We start from the raw sequence: 20,123 nt of genomic DNA on the forward strand, positions 1-20,123 counted from the left end.
GGGGGATTTCTCTGAATTTTTCCATTTCTCTCTGTTTTTTCCCCCAAGGCATTATCGCTAGTTGCAAGCCTACATCCACAAAAAATGTAACACAAGATCAGTTCTATGTGTTACTTCATGAGTGGCAACATTCCGACATTGGGTATGACTTGAGTGGTGGCACACACCTTACTCCAAGCAGGCCCCAGGTATCTATGGACTCAAATGACCTCTCTGTCATCACATACCCAAGATAACATTCTTGCACTGTACGTCAGGAGTGAGCAGAAGGTAGTTCTGGATCTCTGGGGAATTTGCGACAGCTCAGTTTAACAACAGCAGCAACAAAATAACTCCCCTCCTGCCCTAGAATACATTGCTGAAATGAAGAAAGCCTGGAGTTGAAGGACTGTGAGCTGCTCCATTCAGTTCAGGAACTTCAGATAAAATTCTGGGCTCAGGGTTCTTTGAATCTAAGAGTAGCTCTTTTGCACCACCAGGCTCCTGTTGGTGGACTGCGGGATTCTAGTGAAATAACAAAATAGATCCCACAAGCCTAAAGTCTGCTCACCCGTGCCCTATGTTTATTAGAATAGGGATGTACGGATTGTGTAAAATCTGTTCCGTCTGTGTGTCGTGGGTTGGCAGGCATCTTTCATTTCATCATCCGCCCATAGATGGAATTAGATTTTTTTTTCGTTTCCAAATTTGTGCAAATTCACATGTGCAGAAATGTGCAAATTCCCACAAAAATGCACAAATCACCCCCAAATGTACATTTCCACGCTTAAGCCTATGGGGGAAATGCACATTTTTGACCAAATGTTTTTAGTTTTGTGAATTTTTCTATGATGAAATTTGTGCAAAATCCCCAAAGGTTAGAAAAAACAGTCTGCAAGTCTGCAGAATCTGTCCAACTGGGAGAAAGCTGGTCCACTACATAATTCATGGGTCGGATTCATAAAAATCCAAACACATTTGGTTCCGTTGAGGATTTCTTCAACATTGGCCAAAGCATCCTCCCCCAATAAGTAGTCCTAGATGTTTTGGACTACAGCTCCTATAATCCCTGTCCATAGGCTATGAAGGCTGGTGCTGATGGGAGTTGTAGGACAAAACAAAGGTCTGGTTGGATCCATTTGTGAAAGCCCTGGGCTGTAGGGTTCTCCAAGGCAATTAATCCATGCCAAGCAGTCATGAATATGAGCATGAGTCAAAGGCCTCCCACTGATTTCTTTCTTTTTTTGCTCAGCCAATGCAGACAGGCAAATTAACGCAAGAGGAAGATCAGTTGGCTCTGCTGATGTTGTCAGAAGCAAAATAAACCATATGAAACTGGGTTGGTCTTGTTTTGGTGGTGGTGGTTGTGGGAGGAATGGAACAGGCAGGGTCGGTCCAAAACATTTTGCTGCCTGAGGCAATGGACAAGATGGCACCCCCTCCTATTTCAAGTTCAAAAGCTGACTGGGCTGGCAGATGATTCTGTCTTCAGCACTGACCTTGGGGCAACGCTCCCCACTGAACTTGAAGTCAGCAGGTTAACTTAGGGGGTGCAGAGTAAGCTGCATGGCACACAGTTCTCTCCTTGAACACCTTGCTGCTGCCTCCTAGCATCTGCTACCTGAGGCGACTGCCTCACCCTGCCTAATGGTAGGGCTGGCCCAAGGCACAGGCCAGTTGAAGAGGGGATTAGAGGGCAACCCTGGTTGGAACAATATGTCATTCTCAAAGCAATGTAACAGGTGCTGTGACATAGTACTTAGATATCCCCAACTGTCTCTGCTTCAGCCAAGCAAGTACTGAGCAGGAAGCAGATTGCACTGTTTGGATGAGATGTAGAGTGGCCATGTGTCCTGAGAGAGGACAGTCCTCTATTTGAAGGCTTCCTCTAGCCGAAGGGCTGCTCAGTCCAAGTGTGGTTTGAAGATGGAAGGGAGAGCAGCAAGGGGCCTTGAAGCGGCCCACCAACACTGAGCGCCTCAATAGTTACATGTGATGCATGTAGCTTGAACATACCATTAATTCCCTTGTTGCACAGGTAAATCCCATCAGACTGGAGTCTTTGCTTAGCTAGATCAGTTTACTGAAAACAGGGGATAACCAATAAAGTACATTAAAATAAAGCAAATCCCACCCCCATGCTATTTCATGTGCAAGGCTGAAATAGCCTCTATTTGCTTTTATTTGCTGACAGTCATGCAATGCTAAAGCTTTCTCATTGAAATAGAACTTGGCAGATACATAAGCGGCTGAAAAAAGCAACCCAGCTTCCTTCCCCATTCAGCAAAGACTGCAATATTGTTCAGCTGCCTCTGTGGCATGTTGAGCATTTAGACTGTCTGGATTCCTTTATGGCTAACACAGAGAGTTCTTTGTCTTCTTTTGCCAGAATTCTTTGATTATATGAACACACAGCATTACCTAGCTTAGAGCAGATATTACAAAAAGACTTAGACATATTTATGGGGGATAGATCTGATCCTGGCTATTAACCATGACAACAAAATGGAACCTCCAAATATAGAGGCAATATGCCTCTAAATACAAGATACTGTGGACAAACAACAGGAGTCCACAACTTGTGAAAGTTCAGAGGCACTTGGCTGGCTATCACTGAAGATTACGAATGCTGGACTAGATGGATGTTGGTCTGATTCATCAAGGTAAACCATATACTTTTATATCTGTAACCCATATACCATCTGTCTAAACAAGGGATTTTCCAGAGCAAAACCCAAATCTAGGGAGAGAGAAGCAGGATGGGAGAAACTCAGAGCTAAGGATGGGCAAACTTATGTGCCACTCTCCGGGCCCTCACCAGTGGCCTGCCCCTGCTCACATGTGGCGAGTTGCTGGGTGGTCCACAAGCACCTGGCAAGTGGTGTGTGGCCATCTGATCCCTTGCTGAGCTGCCATTTTGCATAAAAATGGCAGCTTAGCCTTTTTTTTGGTAAAGGCTGATTTTACACAAATGGCAGCCGTAAAGCAGCCGTTTACACAAAATTACAGACGGAAATGGCCATTTACACCTGTAGTCTTGAGTAAATGGTCACTTTATGGCTGCCATTTGCATAAAATCGGCCGTTACAAAAAAGGCCAAGCTGCCATTTTGCGGCCCGGTGAGGGATTGGGGATCCCCACCCCTGCCCAACACAGCACATGCAGAGTGCATAGGGATCCCTGGACTGGCATCCAGGGGTCCAAGCTGGTGATCTATTGCCAGGCCTTCAGCCCTAGCTGGACACCACAACATCCCTACTCATAGTACTTATAGATAAGAGATAGTCCTTTAACACTACTTTTTCTGCAGGAATGTATGCACCTTTCCCCCCCCCTCTTTTTTTTTTAAATAATCAGGCAGACATAGCCTTACCAAATGAAAGAAAACTCCCTATTTATTGTAGGGGTTGGAAATTTGCTTTTGTAATAAGTTGCCCAGAAATAACATCCTCTTAAAATCAGTCTTTGTGTTCCTTTCTTAATCAAGGGGTTTAATTGGAGTTGGAGGAAAGGAACTGGATAATGCGGGGCTCTTGCCTCACCTCTGTCTGGCCTTAGAATAAGTGACCACAGAAACAATAGCAGTATTTATTTGGGGGTGCTTCCAGATGAGGCTTCTATTGTGCAGTTCCCCTGCCTTGTTCACAGAATTTTACAAGGGCTCCAGGAGACATCACCTTCAATTTGTGACCCTCCTGTGTTTTCTCACTGCTTCTTCCATCATTTTTCTTACCAGTTGAAATCCATCAAGGGGGGAAAGATCAAAGAGCGGCACGATGCCTTTGGATTGGCAGCACCAGGAGTGGTCTGCCTGGAAGCACCTTTGGGTATGGAGAAGTCGGGTGACGTTCAGAATGCACTGCAAGCATATTGCGAATTGAAAGTGACCTGGGATTAGGGAGCAAGTATAGGTGGACAGAACTCCCCAGGGATGGCCCTGAAATGTACTAGAATTGCTGATTCAGGAGAAGAATGCTGAACCAACAACTTAAGGTACAACTTCAAGCATCTCTGATTGCGTAAGGAAACCCATCGCCTAGCTTTAACCTCTCGATCCACAAGGAGCAGCTGGAGCTACAAACATAACACTGGAGCCCTTTCCGCTTCGACTACTAAATCCATGAGGAGGTGGGGTACACATGTCTCCGCACGGGGGACCCAGATCCCCACAGGGAGGACAGCCTGTGGCCATGCCTCCTTTGAAGCCTGCAGGGTTGCAGATGTCTCTCCCATTGGTCAGAACACCTCCACCTCTTCCTGGGCCAAGGCTGGAGTCGACGTTGCACACAACTGCGCCCTGACTCCTTTGCACAGCTGTGAAGAGAAGAACAAGAAGAAAGGACCGCATGAAGACATACAATACATAGAAAGGTTCCACTGAAAAGTATTAAATTACCAGTGACATTTGTGGAGGCATCTCTTCGAGGTACTTACAGATATTCACAGCACATTCTCCATCACCGATCCTGGAGGGAATTAAATAGAGAGAGTAAATGATTTCTATTGCTGAAGGCCCAATTATGGAAATGCATTGTATGCGCTATGTGCATGTCCCTAGCAGGCACGTGGCCTAATTTCAGCAGAGGCGGATGGCTCAGGTTTTGGTGGGGCTGTGATTCCATTCTGGTTTTTAGTCAGAACCAGACAGAACTCTAAAGGAGCTATCCAAAGTGCTGAACCTGTTTTGGGGATAGGTTTCCGCACCTTGGATAGCTTCTTTGGGGTTCTGGCTGGTTCTGACTAAAATCCAGAATAGATTCATAGCCCCACCGAAATCGGAGCCACCAGTCTCCACTGCCTAATATGTAATGCAGGGTTGTGGGTGTACATCCAAACACATGTGTGCCGGTGTCAGCTGGAGTTACTCCTCTGATCATCTGTGTCTGGGTCTTTAGAGAAGCAATCTGTGGTGCCCAGGCAGAAGAAACATTATAGAAAGCTTCATGGCTTACAAAAGGCCATTATAGAAAAGCCACTAAAGGCCATTATAGAAAGGCCATTACAAAAGTTTCATGGCTTACAAAAGGCCAGCAACAGACAGCATCCTAGGGATAGGGGAATCTCTCAATTTCAGTTTAACTCAGTTTCCCAATTGTTTGTTTTGGAGCATTTCTGCATCAGTTCATGAATTCAGCAAAAAAAGCCTGCACAAAAAATCATATGCATGAAAGTTCATATGCATTTTTGTAATTCTTCTAATATACACATTTTTGTACGTACGTTTCCTAGCATGCACATTTTTTGCAAGTTATTTTACCCTAATATAATGTATTTTTGTGCATATTTTCCCATCGTATGCACATTTTTGCGCACATTTTTTTAGTTGTGAATTGTACTGGAAAATTCTGATAGGTGCAGATTTTGGTGTGCAAGTGTGTTCCGGTTTGCATATAAGTTCAGGAGGTGTGAATCTAGTAAATCTATTCTGTATACAAATATGGACTAAATACATTTCTCATCCATTCCTACAGCATCCACAGCAGTAAATGCTCAAGGGGAAAGTCACCACACAAGTGCTAACAACTGGCATTACCACACCAGGGCAAAGGCTTTAAGTAAAAATATCAGGCTCCTTCATGATGTAAATGCTGGTTGACGCCACTTGGAGGCACATTCACAAAAAATATTCACCATGTGAAATTCATGTGTGTGTGTGCGTGTATTTAAAAGCCTCATCTCGTGAAACATTTTAGAATTTTAGAAAAGTAATGTGTGAATCTTGCTTGGCTTAGGGTCACTTCACACATATATTTTCCCCTTCCTGGAGATAATCTGTGCATAGGGAAGATCCATATGAAACATCAGTGACTGTTGTTTTTTAAACTTATCAGGGAAACCTTTACACATCAATAATGTTAAGGAGCTCCTGCATGTCTACCATGGAACCTCAGCGCATTGCAAAGAATTCTGGGGCATATTCTAGGCTCACACTTAGACCACATGGAGTACTGGTTGTGGGCGCAGACTCACTAGGGTGGCCAGGTGCAGAAGAGAACAGGCTCCTGTGCTTTTAATAGTGGTGTAGAAGACAGAATTTCAGCAGGTGTAGCTTGCAAGCTCCTACACAACTGTTAAGGGTGCAGGAGCCCTCTCCTCTTCTGCATCAGGCCACCCGAGGTCTCACTAATGTCTTAGACCGACAGTGCAGCCTAGAGCACACCCAGTACTCTTTTGTGGCTGCTTATGGCCAGGGAAGTTAAATCATGGGAGACAAGATGTCTTTCAGGGAAGCTTGTCCACACCATTGATTGACTCCATCTTGTGCATCAGTTGTGCCCCGAAGGGTCTCTTGCTTTCACCTGCATTCCTCTCCTTCCAGCAGCTTCCTGTAGGTGGCGATCTCAATATCCAGGGCCAACTTGAGATTCATCAGTTCCTGGTATTCCCGTAGCTGGCAGGCCATGTCCTGCTTGGCCTTGTGCAGGGCATCCTCCAGATCAACCAGTTTGCATTTGGCATCTTTCACAGCCATCTCCCCACGTTCCTCGGCTCCAGCCACCTCCTCTTCCAGTTTGCGACGCTATACAGGCAAGGACAAAGAGGAAAGGCAAGAGACAAAGGGAGGAACCCACAATGGCAAGCTGCCATAGCATGAAAAGCATGAGGTGAATCTTCACTCCCCATCGGTATTCAGTTCAAGACATAATCACAGGACGATCACATCTGCGGTGGCCATAAGAGAAAAATACTCTTGAACAGCATGTGAACGGTTGGTCCCCAGGCCTGTGGCAAGTTGGTCATGTGCATCCCATACCATGTGCAAGATTCGATCTTCTGCATGTTGGAAACATGCCTTGAACTGCTTACTACAAGCTGGAGGTCGCCATGTGCCATTTTCCCCATGGCTACCATGCAGTCGGGTTCAATTTATACAATGCACAAAATCAAGTGGCAGTGGGCTTCCCCCCATCCCCTGGAATGTGTTACTTCAGGATGCCAGTGGGAGGTTGGGATGTTTGAATATTCCCCCATGAAAATAACCCCCCACCCTGCATGTAGAAAACTAACATATCAGAGACTGAGAAGAGTGGTATTGAACAGATCAATCACCCCAGCCTGGAAAAATACAATAGCACACTCCATCAAAATAGGCTAGGACATTTTCTGTGGTGGCACTCAAATTGTGGAATCCTCTGCCTAGAGAGGTCTGCCAGCCAGGTACCTACTTTGCTGAGTCTTCACTGCCAGGGACAGATCTGTTTAACTGTTGCTAGTTTAATTTTTAATGATATGTATAATGCTGCATTTTACAATAGCTTTTTCCCATGTTTTAGCTGCTTGGATATTTGTCTCTTCTTTTAAAATGTTTTTGAATTATTGTTGCTGCTTTAAAAACTCCTTTAAAAGTTGCATTTGTTTTGTGTGTAAGCGTGTCACCCTAAGAGCTTCGTCTATAGGGTGAGTCATAAATTGAAATGATGATGGTGATTATGCTGCTGCTGCTGCTGCTGCTGATACTGGAGGCCTAATCTACCCCTACTCAGTACAATATGTGTGTGCTCATTACAATGCACACCAATGGGGACAAGATAGTTTTTATGCAGCAGTGCCTGTTTGGGGCCACCACCCCAAACCATTGGATGACTACACGCAATGGAACTCACCTGCTGACTTATTCTGCAGGCCCATACAAACACAGTAGGTCTGTAATAATATAATCCCTCATTAAGATAGTAATGTGTTAATCAGCAATGTTCAGAACTTAAATATGATCCCATTTTATATTACCACCATTGTGAACCTCATCAGCCACAGCTGGCATTATCAGTGCATCTAAGCCCTCCTGTTCGTTGCTTACCTGGACTTTGACATTTGAGATTTCAGCCTGCAGTCTGTGAACTACCCGGGTCAGCTCACTGAGTTCATCCTTGACATTGCGTAGATTGTCACAGTGTTTGGTGGCCGTCGTCCTCAGCTCCTGATACTGCAGTGAGGGAAATTATACAGCTGAGAAATTTGTCAAAGCACCTGAAATCCATATGAACATGTCAGGGATTGAACCGTGACATTTGCTTTATCCGTCTCACCACCAGAGAGTATGAAAGTGTTCCTCTTCCCCAGGGGTGAACAGCTTGTGGCCCTCTAAATGTTTTGCCTATCCAGCATTGTCAGTGGTGAGGAATCATGGGAGTTGTAGGCCAAAATATCTGGAGGGCCACAGGTTGCCCACCTCTGCCCTACATGTTATGACAACAAGGGGAGAACTTGACACAGGGAAGTGGTTTTAGGTGGCAGCTCCATGGAGTGCATACTGTGTAGGTAGCTGGGTTTATAATCCATCAGAGTCCAATGTATTTTGGACCAAAGACCCACAACTCAGTGGCAAGGTCCCATACTGGAGGTGCTAAAGAGAGATCAACAAACCTGGCATTGGCACCAAGCCTCTGCCTCAGCTCTGCTTCGGGAGGCAATGTCTTCGTACCGGCGGCGGAACTCTTCGATGATGCAGGCCACATCCAGGCCTCGACTGTTGTTCATTTTCACCGTGACACAGGTGTCTGAGATGCACGACTGCAACTCACAGATTTCCTGCAAAAAACACAGAATGCATTTAGCCTGATGCTGTTGGATTCCTTTATTTTTATACTACAATCCTGAGTTAGGTGGTAAGTTATTTAACGTGAGCTAAGCCTTTAAAATGTTAAAAACAAACAAAGCATAGGACACTGTTTACTTGTAAGTAAGATCCACTTGTTTCAATGGATCTTAGGATGACAGCCTTGTATAACCATCTGTAAGACAGGCATATGGAACCACTTCACCATGATGGCCAGGCAGCATTACCAAATAAGAAAAAAAACAATTACCTCCTCGAAGGTTGCTCTGTAAAAGCAAATGTCTTGCATCAGGGTCTCCACCTTGGCTTCTTTCTCTGACTTGTTCATGAAGACACAATCAACTTCCTAGGGGAAGACAAAAATGTACAGGATTGAAGCAAAATGTCACCAAAATGCGACATTCCATGAATTCCTCAAATTGCAAATGGTCAAATATGAATTCAAAGATTTCAAACACTTGGAATGTTATTTAAAAATTGTTCTGCAAGAAATCTAATAATAACAACAGCAGCAGCAGCAGCAACAGTGGCCCTCAGTAAATCTCTCAAGGTCTCAAACAAAGGTGTGTGTTTGCTACCACTTGCCTTTTTAAGTGCCACATATTCATTTTCAGCACAAGCTCTTCTGTTGCATTCCTCTTCAAACCTGGGGAGATTAGGAAGACAGACTTAACATATTATTACTAATAATAATTAGGCTGCCATCCTACACCCATGGCCCTCAATGGGAACTCAATGGGACTTCTCCCATGTATAGGGTTGTGCTGTTGGTCTCTCAGGTTGAATCCTAACGAGAGCAAGGCCTTCAGAAATACAGGACCTTTATGTACCTCAATGCCCAGCCCAACACAGACTTGTTAAGGCCCAGGTCAGCCTTCCCCAACTGTGTGCCCTCCAGAGATTTTGGACGTCAACTCCTGTCAGCCCTGGTCAGCATGGCTAATGGTCAGGAATGCTGGGAATTGTAGTCCAAACCATCTGGAGGGCACCGTGTTGGTGAAGGCTGACTTAGGGTCTCACTGAGGTAGTATACCTGTGGGTGGGCGGTACTACTTCATACTACAGATACAGGATGAGTGGCTCACATAGCTGATGTGCCACTATACCAAAAGAGAAAAGGGATGGGGCAAAGCCCCTTCCAGACAGGGAATGAACATACCAGGGAGAAAGTAAAGCTAGAACTCTTCTCTCAGACATCAAGTTCTCTATATGGAGATTCTTTTTTATGGGGAATATTTATTTTTTGATTTGATTTGATTTGGCACCCCACCTTTCTACCAAACATGGCATTCCAGGTTGCTTACAGACACAATTAAAATTAATGAACACAATAACACAATACATGAAAATACAATAAAAACATAACAATCACAGAAGAAAAAAGCAAAAATGAATGATGATGATGATGATGGTGTAATAAATAAATAAACCGTACAATCGTGTGAGCTCCCACTTTGCAGTCAAATGGTGCAGCTCAGACACAGGTTTCCTGCTTCAGGGAACAAACGGGGCCTAATACTATGGAGAGTATATGCAAAATAATCCCGTTTTATACTGTGGTTAAAATGCAGTTGCTAGTATTTAGTTGCTAAACCTGCTATTTAGTTAGAATGAAAGGAGGTTTAAAACTTCTGGTTTAAGTGGCTCAAATGGTGTTAAGGCAGAACTTCCCAAATAAAGTATAGTTATACACACTCCTAGTTTAGAACATTGTCCAGTGTACTCGAGACCTCGAGTCAAAGACTGAGCTGGCCAGTCTTTGACATTGCTGGGGGCGGGGGTGAAATTCAGCCCTCCTCTATGTTCCATTTCCAGGTCATCTGCATATCTCGCCTCTGCCCTTCCGGTCTCTCTCCCAGACACTTCCTTCTGGCCATCTGCTGTTTTCTCAGGGCCTTCTGTAACTGAGGCAGAAATCTTAAACACATTTGCTAGGGAGGAAGTCCCACTGAAATCCATGAGATGCCCAAGTAAACACTTGCCTAGGCTTGTGCTGGATGCCTTAACTAAATCCACATAACATATAACTGAAATGTGCATCTTCTTTCCCTGCTTATTCCTGCTTCCCCTTTCCCTGCTGTTTCCCCTCTCTGGGATTTTAGACTGTAAACATCTCCAGGCAGGGACTTGTCCTCATGTACTCTATAAACCAGGAGAAGGAGGAGATCTGTTCCTCATTTCCTGTCCACCTTATCTTTCTATATCTTCCTCCCACTCCACTCAGCCAACTGCTATCTCTTCCTGCTCCCAAATTCCTCTATCCCAGGGGTAGCAACTTGGTACCCTCCAGACATGTTGGATGGCATGATCCCTGACCATTAGCCATCTGGCTGAGACTTCTGGGGGATGTAGTCCAAAACAGCTGGAGGGCAGCAGGTTGCCTACCTCTGCTCTATCCCATCTGCCCCATCATCCCCATTTCCCATCTGTAGTCCCTTCCTGAGCTCCACACTTTACCCATTCCTTTTCAGGCATCCTGCTTCCTCTACCCCTCCTTTCTTTTGTCCATTGCTTCCTCCTCCCCCAAACCTTTTTATCTCATCCACTTTGCCTGCTCTGCCCTTTTGTGTCTCCAGAACAGCTCACATGCCAATGGCAACCCAGCTGCCAAGGATGCTTCCAGACAGAGGGAGCCTAGCACTACCAGTCAACTGACATTGTGCAGCTGTTCTGTCTTTTCCTTCTTAACACAATCATCTGTCTTCCTTACTCCTCTCCACTCCACCCTACCCTGATACAATTTCCCCCCTTCCCCACCTCTGCACCCCTCTCCATCCACTCTCCCAGTTTTCCATTCCTTGCAGCCTCCTGCCTTTGGCCATCTCACCTTCATCCTCTGGATCATACCCATCTGCCTTTGACAGCCCCTCCTCCCCCTGTTTCTTTTAGCCTGCTGCCTTCTCAGCCCACTGGCATCCTTGTTTCCTAGGCCCCTATTTCTTCTGCCTCTCCTTCCCTCTCCTGCCCTGCCTCAGCAGCTCAGCAAATGACAACCAGAGACCTTGTGGTCTGCCCTGCCCTTATGTGATGTAAGGCCAGCTGAACCCATCTCTTGGTACATTGCACATGGTGGCGCTCCAGATAATTAAACCACGGCTCTTTGTGTTGCACTGGGGCCCTATTCCTCAGAGTGCTTCGCATAATGCTTAATCCAGCCCTGGTGCTCACCTCTTCTTGTTCCCTTCCATAGTTTCTCTCCAGTTGTTCATTTCCACCTGCAGCTGATTCCTCTCCCATTCTAGGCACTCCAGTTCCTTCCTCAGCCTACTGATGTATTCGTTAAACAGGGGCTCCATGTTGCTTTTCTGGCGCTTCTTTTCTTTCAAGAAGTCCCACTTGGTCTTCAGCATCAGGTTATGCTGCTCCAGGAATCGGACCTAAATGGACAGCAGTAGCAGTGATTGTCTGGACCATTTTAAAGAGCAGCCACATGTTATTGTTCGTGTTAGGAATTCACCTATTATGGTGTAAACTGTGTAAGAAAACAAAGTGGGGAAAGAAAAAGAACACTTTGCTGAAATACTAAATAACCCAAACAAACCTCATGCACCTTGATGCAGCGCCCCCTGTGTGCTGTGATGTGCACATGACGGTCCTGTATATTTGGAAGTTTCCATGCTCTTCAGTAGTGGGGGTAGCTCTACATACATAGAAAGGAATGCTTGGGCTGGGCTGTCTCCCTTGCATGCAGCAGTGCTGGCCCCAGGTTTCCAAGGGCCTTTGGACATGATCCCCTCCACGGGCCCCCTCCTTTGGTGAGCCTACCTTCTCGCCGCCATTGTCACCAGCTGCTCTTGTTCCTCCTCCTCTTCCTCATCACTGCTACCACTTGCTTGCTTGTCAGGCAGAGAGCCAGGGCGCAAGCAGGCCGTGGCATCTCCTCCTCCTCACCACCTTGTCTGGGCCAAAGCGAGACGCAGGTGAGGAAGAAGGTTGCAATGGTGAAGAGGAGGAGGAACTCCAGGGGGCTCTGGTGAGTGTGTGCCTGTTGGGGAGTGGGCCCTCCAGACTAGGGATGGCGGAGAATTCTGCCACGGACTCCAATGAGGCCGGATTCTAAAGAATCTAAAGAATCCGCCCCCCTGGAGTCCATGGCGGAATGGAACACTTGCCTCCGCCCCCCCGCGGGATCCTCTTTGGCTGGATCCTCTGGCTCCGGATTGCCAGCGATATGGCCGTACCACTGGCTGAAGGGGAGTGACTGCAGACGCAAATGGTGTCCCAGATGCCATTTGTGGCCGTAAAGGTGTTAGTTTAAGGTAAATGCAGCTGTAAATGGCTGCATTTAGCTTAAACTAAGACCTTTACAGCCGCAAATGGCATCCTGGACACCATTTGCGTCTGTGCTTTTCATTCATGCGATAGGCTTAGGGGTGTATGGATTCCCCACAGTCTGTTCCAGTGGGGAATCTGTGTGTGGGGGAGGCGATCTGTTCCTCCCCCCCCCCCCGGAATCCTCCAGAGCAGTTCCGCTCTGCTCGGATCCTGGGGGGGGGGACTGACTTGGGGGCGCTTACCTTCCCTCCTGCCAGCCAGAGCCGTTCTCCTCCTCCCTGTCCCTGCCAATTGCCATGTCTTAAAAAAAAAAAGGCAATCAGGAGGATGTGCCCATAGATTTATACGCAAATAGAGTCATGAATCTTGCGTATAAGTCTATGTGTCCATAGGCTTATACACAAGATTCACAGCTCTATTTTGAATATAGGTCTATAGGCACATCCTGCTGATCGCCTTTTTTTTTTTTTTAAAGAAAAGACATGGCAATTGGCAGGGACAGGGAGGAGGCGAACGGTTCTGGCTGGCAAGAAGCAGCTGAGTGCCATTCCACCTCCAGTCCTCCTGGAGCGGAGGTAAGTGGTTCCGATCCGCTGCGGCCTCATTTGAATCTGCAGCAGATTTCTCTGACATCCCTAGATAGGCTACACAAATATTTGCATAGCTTATCACATAAAACAGGGACACAAATGGCTGTATTTAGCTTAAACTAAGACCTTATGGCTGCAAATGGCATCCTGGAAGCCATTTGCAGCCCTGTTTTTTGACGCAATAGGCTATGCAAATATTTGCATAGCCTATTGCGTGAATGAAAAGCACGGACGCAAATGGCGTCCAGGACGCCATTTGCGGCCGTTAAGGTCTTAGTTTAAGCTAAATTCAGCCATTTACTGCTGCATTTACCTTAAACTAAGACCTTTATGGCCACAAATGGCATCCTGGATGCCATTTGCATCCACAGTCAGTCAAGTCCCCTTCAGCCAGCGATACGGCATGGCGGCTGTATTGCTGGCGCTTCGGACCTGGCCAGCAGCTCCACGGAATTGCCGCGGAGCGGAGCTGGCTGAAGAGGATTCTGGGGGAAGGAACGGATCGCCTCCCCCCTGCCTCGCGGACGGATTCCCCATGGACCAGCAGGCAGGAAATCTGCCCATCCCTACTCCAGATGTGCTGAACCACTCCTACCCTTGATGCTGGCCCTGGCATAGAGATGCCACCACTGTGTGCACATTGTGTGTGCAAGTCTCTAAGGGACCTTAGCTGAGGGGCCATAACTTAGTGTGACAGAGCACCTGCTTGGCATGATGAAGGTCCCAGGTTCAATCCCCAGCCTCTCCAGCTAGGGCAAGGAAAGAATCCCCCCTGAAACCCTCAAGAGCTGCTGCAAGTCAGTGCCGACAATACTGGGCTAGATGGACCAATCATCTGACTCGATATAAGGAAGCTTCCTCTGTTCCTCTGTCCCTACATCCCTCTTACATAATCAGAGCATTGTTTGGCTCATGCAAGCCCCATCCTATTGGCCATGATAGCTAAATGAAACCTCCATGTTCCAAGGTGGTATACCTTACTACCTGATGCTGGGGGACAAATAACAGGGGAAGGGCTGTTGCCTCTGTGTACTGTTTGTTAGCTTTCCAAAAGCATTTTGGTAGAATGTTGGACTAGATGTGACTCACCCAAGACCACAACCTGAATGCAAAACACATTTTCTGCTGCAGCCCCTGTTGCAAATGAACCATGCTCAGGGAACAAGTCACTCACAAGACCACAAATTACTAAGCCCACAACACCAAGCTACCAAAACATGCAACCCACAAAACATAAATTTCCAAAAACCCAACCCTAAAACATTCCTTTCTATCCCATGTCTCCCCAGAGAAAGAATACATTTCTCTGTCAGTTCATTCCCACTTAGGGATGGGAGAACCTGGGATGCTTGAGCTCACCAAGATTATCCAAGCTCCATTTCGAAGTTTGGTTTGCCTCAGTCCCATTTTCATTTGCGACCTGTTTTTGTTTGTTTGTTTGTTTGTTTGAATGGGAAATTTGAAATTTCAAACAGGGAAAGTGTGCATTTCTGTGTGCAATTTTTAGAAGTGTGCACTCCCCCCCCCCCAATTGACTAGGGCATGAAAATGCATACTTTTTGAAGAATGCAGATTTTATAGTCCCCTTTTACAAAAACATATGTATTTTTAATGTGATCACAAGCCCAGGAATGTGAAAGCATCTTTCGGAAATGTGTTCGTGTTCATGATTGCAAACAGGGCAAGTTCTGATGATTTGCGAACTGAAATGAAAGTCTTGAACATACCCATTCCCTGGCACTGACCCGCTAAACAAGTTGGGAAAATGAACCATGTGCAGCGGACCGATTCAGCTGCTTTTTCACCAGCAGCTAACACAAGGCCTGTGTGCATCTGCCATGTTCTTATACAGCCCCAGTTTGCAAGCTGCGTTTGGAGCATGACTGAGTCCAGGCCCTGGGGAGGAGAGGGGTGGCTGAATAGATGAGAGAGACACATACACAGGCCTCTTATTCTGTGTAATAGCTTCAATCCATGTTGCACACCCGTGCGCACACAGTGAGCAGGAATGGGCCAGTCTGTTTCCAGTCCGTGTCACTTTCTCATGTGTGCACCAAGAAGTCTTTTCTGTTCTTTTCCCACATAAGTCTGAAAATACGATTAAATTCCTGCATGAAAATCCTGCATGAGATTCCTCATTGAAATATCTTTATAACTCCTCATTCTCCTCATTCAAATATCTGCATGAATGAATCCATATTTAAATACACATTTTAAAACCTTTTTAGTCTCAGAATATGCATTTCTGAATGTAGACAATATCAACATACGCATCTCTAAAGAGATTTTCTCTCAAAATAGGCATTTCCAAGAGTGCAATCTTATGCATATTTAGACAGAAAAAAGTCCTACAACTTGAATCGTAGGACTGTTTTTTCTGTCAAGCATGTATAGGATTGTGTCCTAAATATATTTTCTCTCAAAATATGCATCTCCAAACAGATTTGCTCTCAAAATATGCAATTTACAATATATTTTAACATGGTTTTTTTTTGAGCTGAGAACTGCATCAGAACATTTGGGAAGTGCCCAAGCTGGTGGGTAACTAAGTCCTGACCTGCACATTAGTTTGAGAGGTGCAGATTAATCCATTTGTATTGGAATCCTCAGAGTCTAAAATCCCCAAGCATCCCTAACAGGACAGTTCAGCTGGGGAGGGAGAGAGAGAGGGAGAGAGAGAAAGGGATATTGTGCTCACAGGGATATTAGCAATAGCTGGCATCCAAAATTGTTAAGCACGGGGATGGACGGACTCACCTCTGTCCATGCTCATCAGGTGCTTGCCAAGCTGCCTCCTCCACCTGCCCCTGTTCACCGTAAGAGCTGCTGGAGGGCTCTGTGAGTGGCCGATGATCACTATGGGGCTACCCATCCCTGTATTGATCCACGAGCCATGACTATGTGCAAAATGGCAGGCTTCCCTGCTGTCAGTGACAGCCTCCCCTGAATGTGGTAGCATGCGAGCCTAGCCCACTACAGTGAAGGAAAAACATGACAGGCTTCCCAGATCACTACTTCGATAAAGTGCTCATGCACATCTGTATATTGGCAAGGTAAAGAGTAGAGGGAAAGATCCCTGTCTAAAACTCTGAAAATGGGCACATTCAAAAATGTACAAAAGTGCAAAGCAATTAAAAATAATAATAAAGTGCAACAGAGATAACTGCTGAAGTGTGTGTGGGGGGGGGAATAAGGGAGAAATGTTCACTTTTCCATGAAAAAGCAGAACTGAGCAGTTATCCACTGAGCATTTGGAGGATCCCCAAGAGATGTCCACACTTGTGCAATTTCACCCCCTCCAGCAAACTGTCAGGGAGTTTTAGCTCCCACCCCCTTTTGCTCTTTATGCACACTTTTCAATGAAGAAGTTAAATTCCACTATGATCCAGTAGAGGATTTGGAGGGGCACCCTGAGGGCACCCCACCTGTGCAATTTTGGCCCATTCCAGCAAACTGTCAGGGAGTTATAGCTTCCACCCCCTTTCCCCCTTCAAGCATGCTTTTCAAACTGTGAAGTTACACATGCATCAGAGAAGCAGCAAAGTTACCCAAGCATCAGAGAAGCAGTAAAGTTACATAAGCAAAGATAGCATGATTGGCCATTTCTGTAAAAGAGGTCTTACACAGAATGGGGAACAGCCTCTATTTTGAGCATGAAGTTAGCTCTCTAGGGGGACGGATGGCCCCACAATGCTTGTCGGCCACTCGCTGAGCCCTCCAGCAGCTTGCGTGGTGCAGAGAGCGGGGGAGGACAGAGGAGGCTGCTGAGCAAGTGGGGTACAGCGGGGCAAGCAAGGGGGAGTCTGTCAGATTCCACCCCCTTTCTGGACATCCATGCCATCCCTAGTTAAGCAACAGTGTCTCCCATCTGAAATTTACTTGCAAAAATCCAAGAACCTATTTTCCTGTTTTCATGTTGCTTTCCAGTATTCTATGTATAGAGACAGTTGGATTTGGGGAGATTTTAGACAAAATGGAGTGCAAATTATTGAACGCTGGGTTTTTTAAAGACACACGGTTGAAGCAGTAGTAGTACTGGCCTGGTTCACATGATCACAGGGTAGGTAGCAAGACACAGTGGCTTGTTAACTACCCTGTGCATGCTGGTGGATTTGCATAATTACCCTTGCCAGGCGAGGCTTCTCATGCCATCTGAACCTGGCGAGTGGCCTGTTGGGGTGATTAAACCACCCAGAACCCATGGCCTGTTGTAGGGTTGTGGGGTGGTTAAGAAACAAGCCAACCATGCTGGGTTTGGATGACACGAAAAGCCATGGTAGGGGGCTTGAATGGGCAAGCCTCAACCCACCATGGCTAATAAGCCGCAGTGGGCTGCGATGACCATGCGAACCAGGTCTCTGTCTTCTGAACTCACCTTGTCAATGAAACAGGCAAACTTGCTATTCAGGCACTGGAGTTCGTTTTTCTCCCGGCATTTCACAGCTTGTGCTGCAGAGTTGATTTCTAGGTTGAGAGGTTGCAGCAGAGTCTCATTACATGTTACGGGTGTGATGAAGGGAGTACCCGTGGTGCTGGCCCCAGCCCGTCTGACCCCATATGAGCCATATGAATTGTAACTGTATCCAGAGCCAGAGTTGCCGTATCCGGTGCCAACTCCCCAATTACCATATCTAGCAGGTCGATAGCTACCACTTGAGGTTCTAGATCCATTGGAGTTGAAGCCACCCAGACTTCTGCTGCTAAAGTAACCAGCTCCCTGGAAACCAGAATTGTATCCCTTAGAAGGGGAGAGAGCACTGATGTGGCCTTTGCTTTGAGTTGGTGGAAGGACATCTGAGCAGGAAGTAAAATTACTGGGTCCGTTTCCAGGGCTCAATGGAGAAGACATGGCTTCTTAAGAGAGTGTGTTTGAAAAAGGATGAGATTAAAATTGCAGGGAGGGTCAATGTGAAACAGTCTGATTCACTCTGAAAAGAGCTTGCCCTTTATATCTCTTTGGAGAGATGGGTTTGGCTGCCTCATAATGGGGAGATCAAGAAAATTTCTAGCATTTATGAGCTTGGAGTGCTTTGCTTTTGCTTAATAAAACAGGAAAAGTGTGGCTCATTGAACCTATAAAAGGTACCCAGGATGCTACCAGTCATGGTCCGCAGTGCCCAACCTACAAAACTGTATTTTATTCAGTATCCCTGGTATCTGGTTTTCACTAGTATATTGATGGCTCAGTTGTACAGGCTGGGAGTCGATATAAACTCACTCAATGCAACACCAAGAAAGGAGTTCTCTTTTTAATCTGGCATCTTCATTTCTCCTCAGCGGAATATGTCTCAGTGCAGGATTAAATTAAATGATTCCCAAGAACCCTCTTAAATACCTGCCCACCTTCTTCAAGAGACCATAGGAGGAACCTCTGATTTGGGGGAAGACAGCAATGCTATCTTTCCATCTCAAATTCCACAGTAGTCTCATAGAGAGTGACCAGATGCAAGGACCAGAACAGGATTCCTGAACATTGTGTGTGTGTGTGTTTTAAATCATTTATACCCCACCTTTCTTTCATCATGGAACTCATGGGAGCATGCAGAGAGCTCCCAGGTGGTCTCTCATCCAGGCATTGACCAGACCCAGACCTGCTTAGCTTCAGCAAAGTGGCTGCATCATGTACCCTCAGACCATGCCTTGGGGCTTTTAATAATTGTGTAGAAGAGGCCATGTCTGGCAGAAGCAATGTCATGCATACATGAAAAGAACAGATGCTGCAGAAATCTCTTCTTCTACCCAAGAAGGAAAACTGATGTGAATAGTTTCTTAAATTAAAAGTGCCACACACATAAATAGCACTGATAGAGCAATGCTAAAGCTGGCCAAAGCCTGCTAAGGGGCTGTTGGATGTGAGAAGTGCTGCTCTGTTCTGGAACCTGCCCCCCACCTCAGTATGCCCCCAGAAAGCTCCATGGGTGGAGATGTACTGTTGTTGGTAGGTCCCCAAATGAGGCATTATCTGGTCATGTTGGGAGCACGTTGGGGGCAACCACAGGATCCAAAGACTCTTAATTCCCTTGACATGCCCACAAGGTGGGTCTGCAAACTACACCACCAAACTATGACAGAGTTGCTGTCGTTATTTCACCCCCCATTTGGGCCAATGGGGGGGGGAATACAGGGTGGGGTGGGGGGAGGAAAGCCATGGAGGAATAAAAAAGGTAAATGCTACCATCCCCACCTCCCACACTGGTTATTTAAGTCTAATATTGGGTTGTGTCTGGTGTCCGTCCTACTTAGAGTAGACCCATTGCAATGAATAGGATTTAAGTTAGTCTAAGTCTCATTCATTTCAACAGGTCTACTCTATGACCCATTATGTTTTACAGGCTACATTTAGGACACAATCCTATGTACCTTTAGACAGAAAAAAGTTCTACCCAACATAGCTGGCTGGGGAATTCTGGGAGCTGTGGGACTTTTTTCTGTCTAAACCTGCATAAGATTGTGCCCTTAATGTTACAGCTGAGCCTACAAAATAAATGAAGAAGGTTCCCAAGAAGTGAAGATTTCAACATACACATTTCTTTAAATAGCCATACTTTCTAGGGTGTTGACTGACATACATTCAAAAACCTCAAGAAGCATAGATACAATTTAAATAAATTTACACAGAGGTTGGTGTGGTCTGCACAGACATAACGTCAAATTCTGTGATCGGGATCAATCATGCAAATCAGACATATTAGCAAATATCTGATTGGGGCGACTTATCTTGC

At 46.0% G+C, this 20,123-nt stretch overlaps 1 protein-coding gene across 1 annotated transcript; it reads right to left on the minus strand.

Moving 5' to 3' along the window:
• Positions 1–4,021: 4,021 nt before the first annotated feature.
• Positions 4,022–18,250, minus strand: LOC146353621 (keratin, type II cuticular Hb5-like). The gene is made up of 9 exons (XM_084829758.1): positions 17,777–18,250; positions 11,705–11,913; positions 9,122–9,182; positions 8,787–8,882; positions 8,344–8,508; positions 7,778–7,903; positions 6,279–6,499; positions 4,414–4,445; positions 4,022–4,293 (listed from the first exon to the last, which is right to left on the minus strand). The coding sequence occupies exons 1-9, from the start codon at positions 18,248–18,250 to the stop codon at positions 4,022–4,024; spliced, it is 1,656 nt and encodes a 551-aa protein (XP_084685884.1).
• Between the last annotated feature and the right edge of the window lie 1,873 nt (positions 18,251–20,123).

This window comes from Heloderma suspectum, chromosome 2, assembly GCF_057233095.1.
Source record: "Heloderma suspectum isolate Gila_16-S chromosome 2, 16-S_ref, whole genome shotgun sequence".
Lineage (NCBI taxonomy): Eukaryota > Metazoa > Chordata > Lepidosauria > Squamata > Helodermatidae > Heloderma > Heloderma suspectum.

What these genes read in the sequence shown, in the direction of transcription:
- LOC146353621 (XM_084829758.1), bottom strand. Translation starts at nt 18,250, where the DNA reads ATGTCTTCTCCATTGAGCCCTGGAAACGGACCCAGTAATTTTACTTCC. An exon ending in ATGGAAGGGAACAAGAAGAG is followed by an intron (nt 9,183 to 11,704) that starts GTGAGCACCAGG and finishes TAATCTCCCCAG; the next exon opens with GTTTGAAGAGGAATGCAACA. An exon ending in ACAGAGCAACCTTCGAGGAG is followed by an intron (nt 8,509 to 8,786) that starts GTAATTGTTTTT and finishes TGTTTTTTGCAG; the next exon opens with GAAATCTGTGAGTTGCAGTC.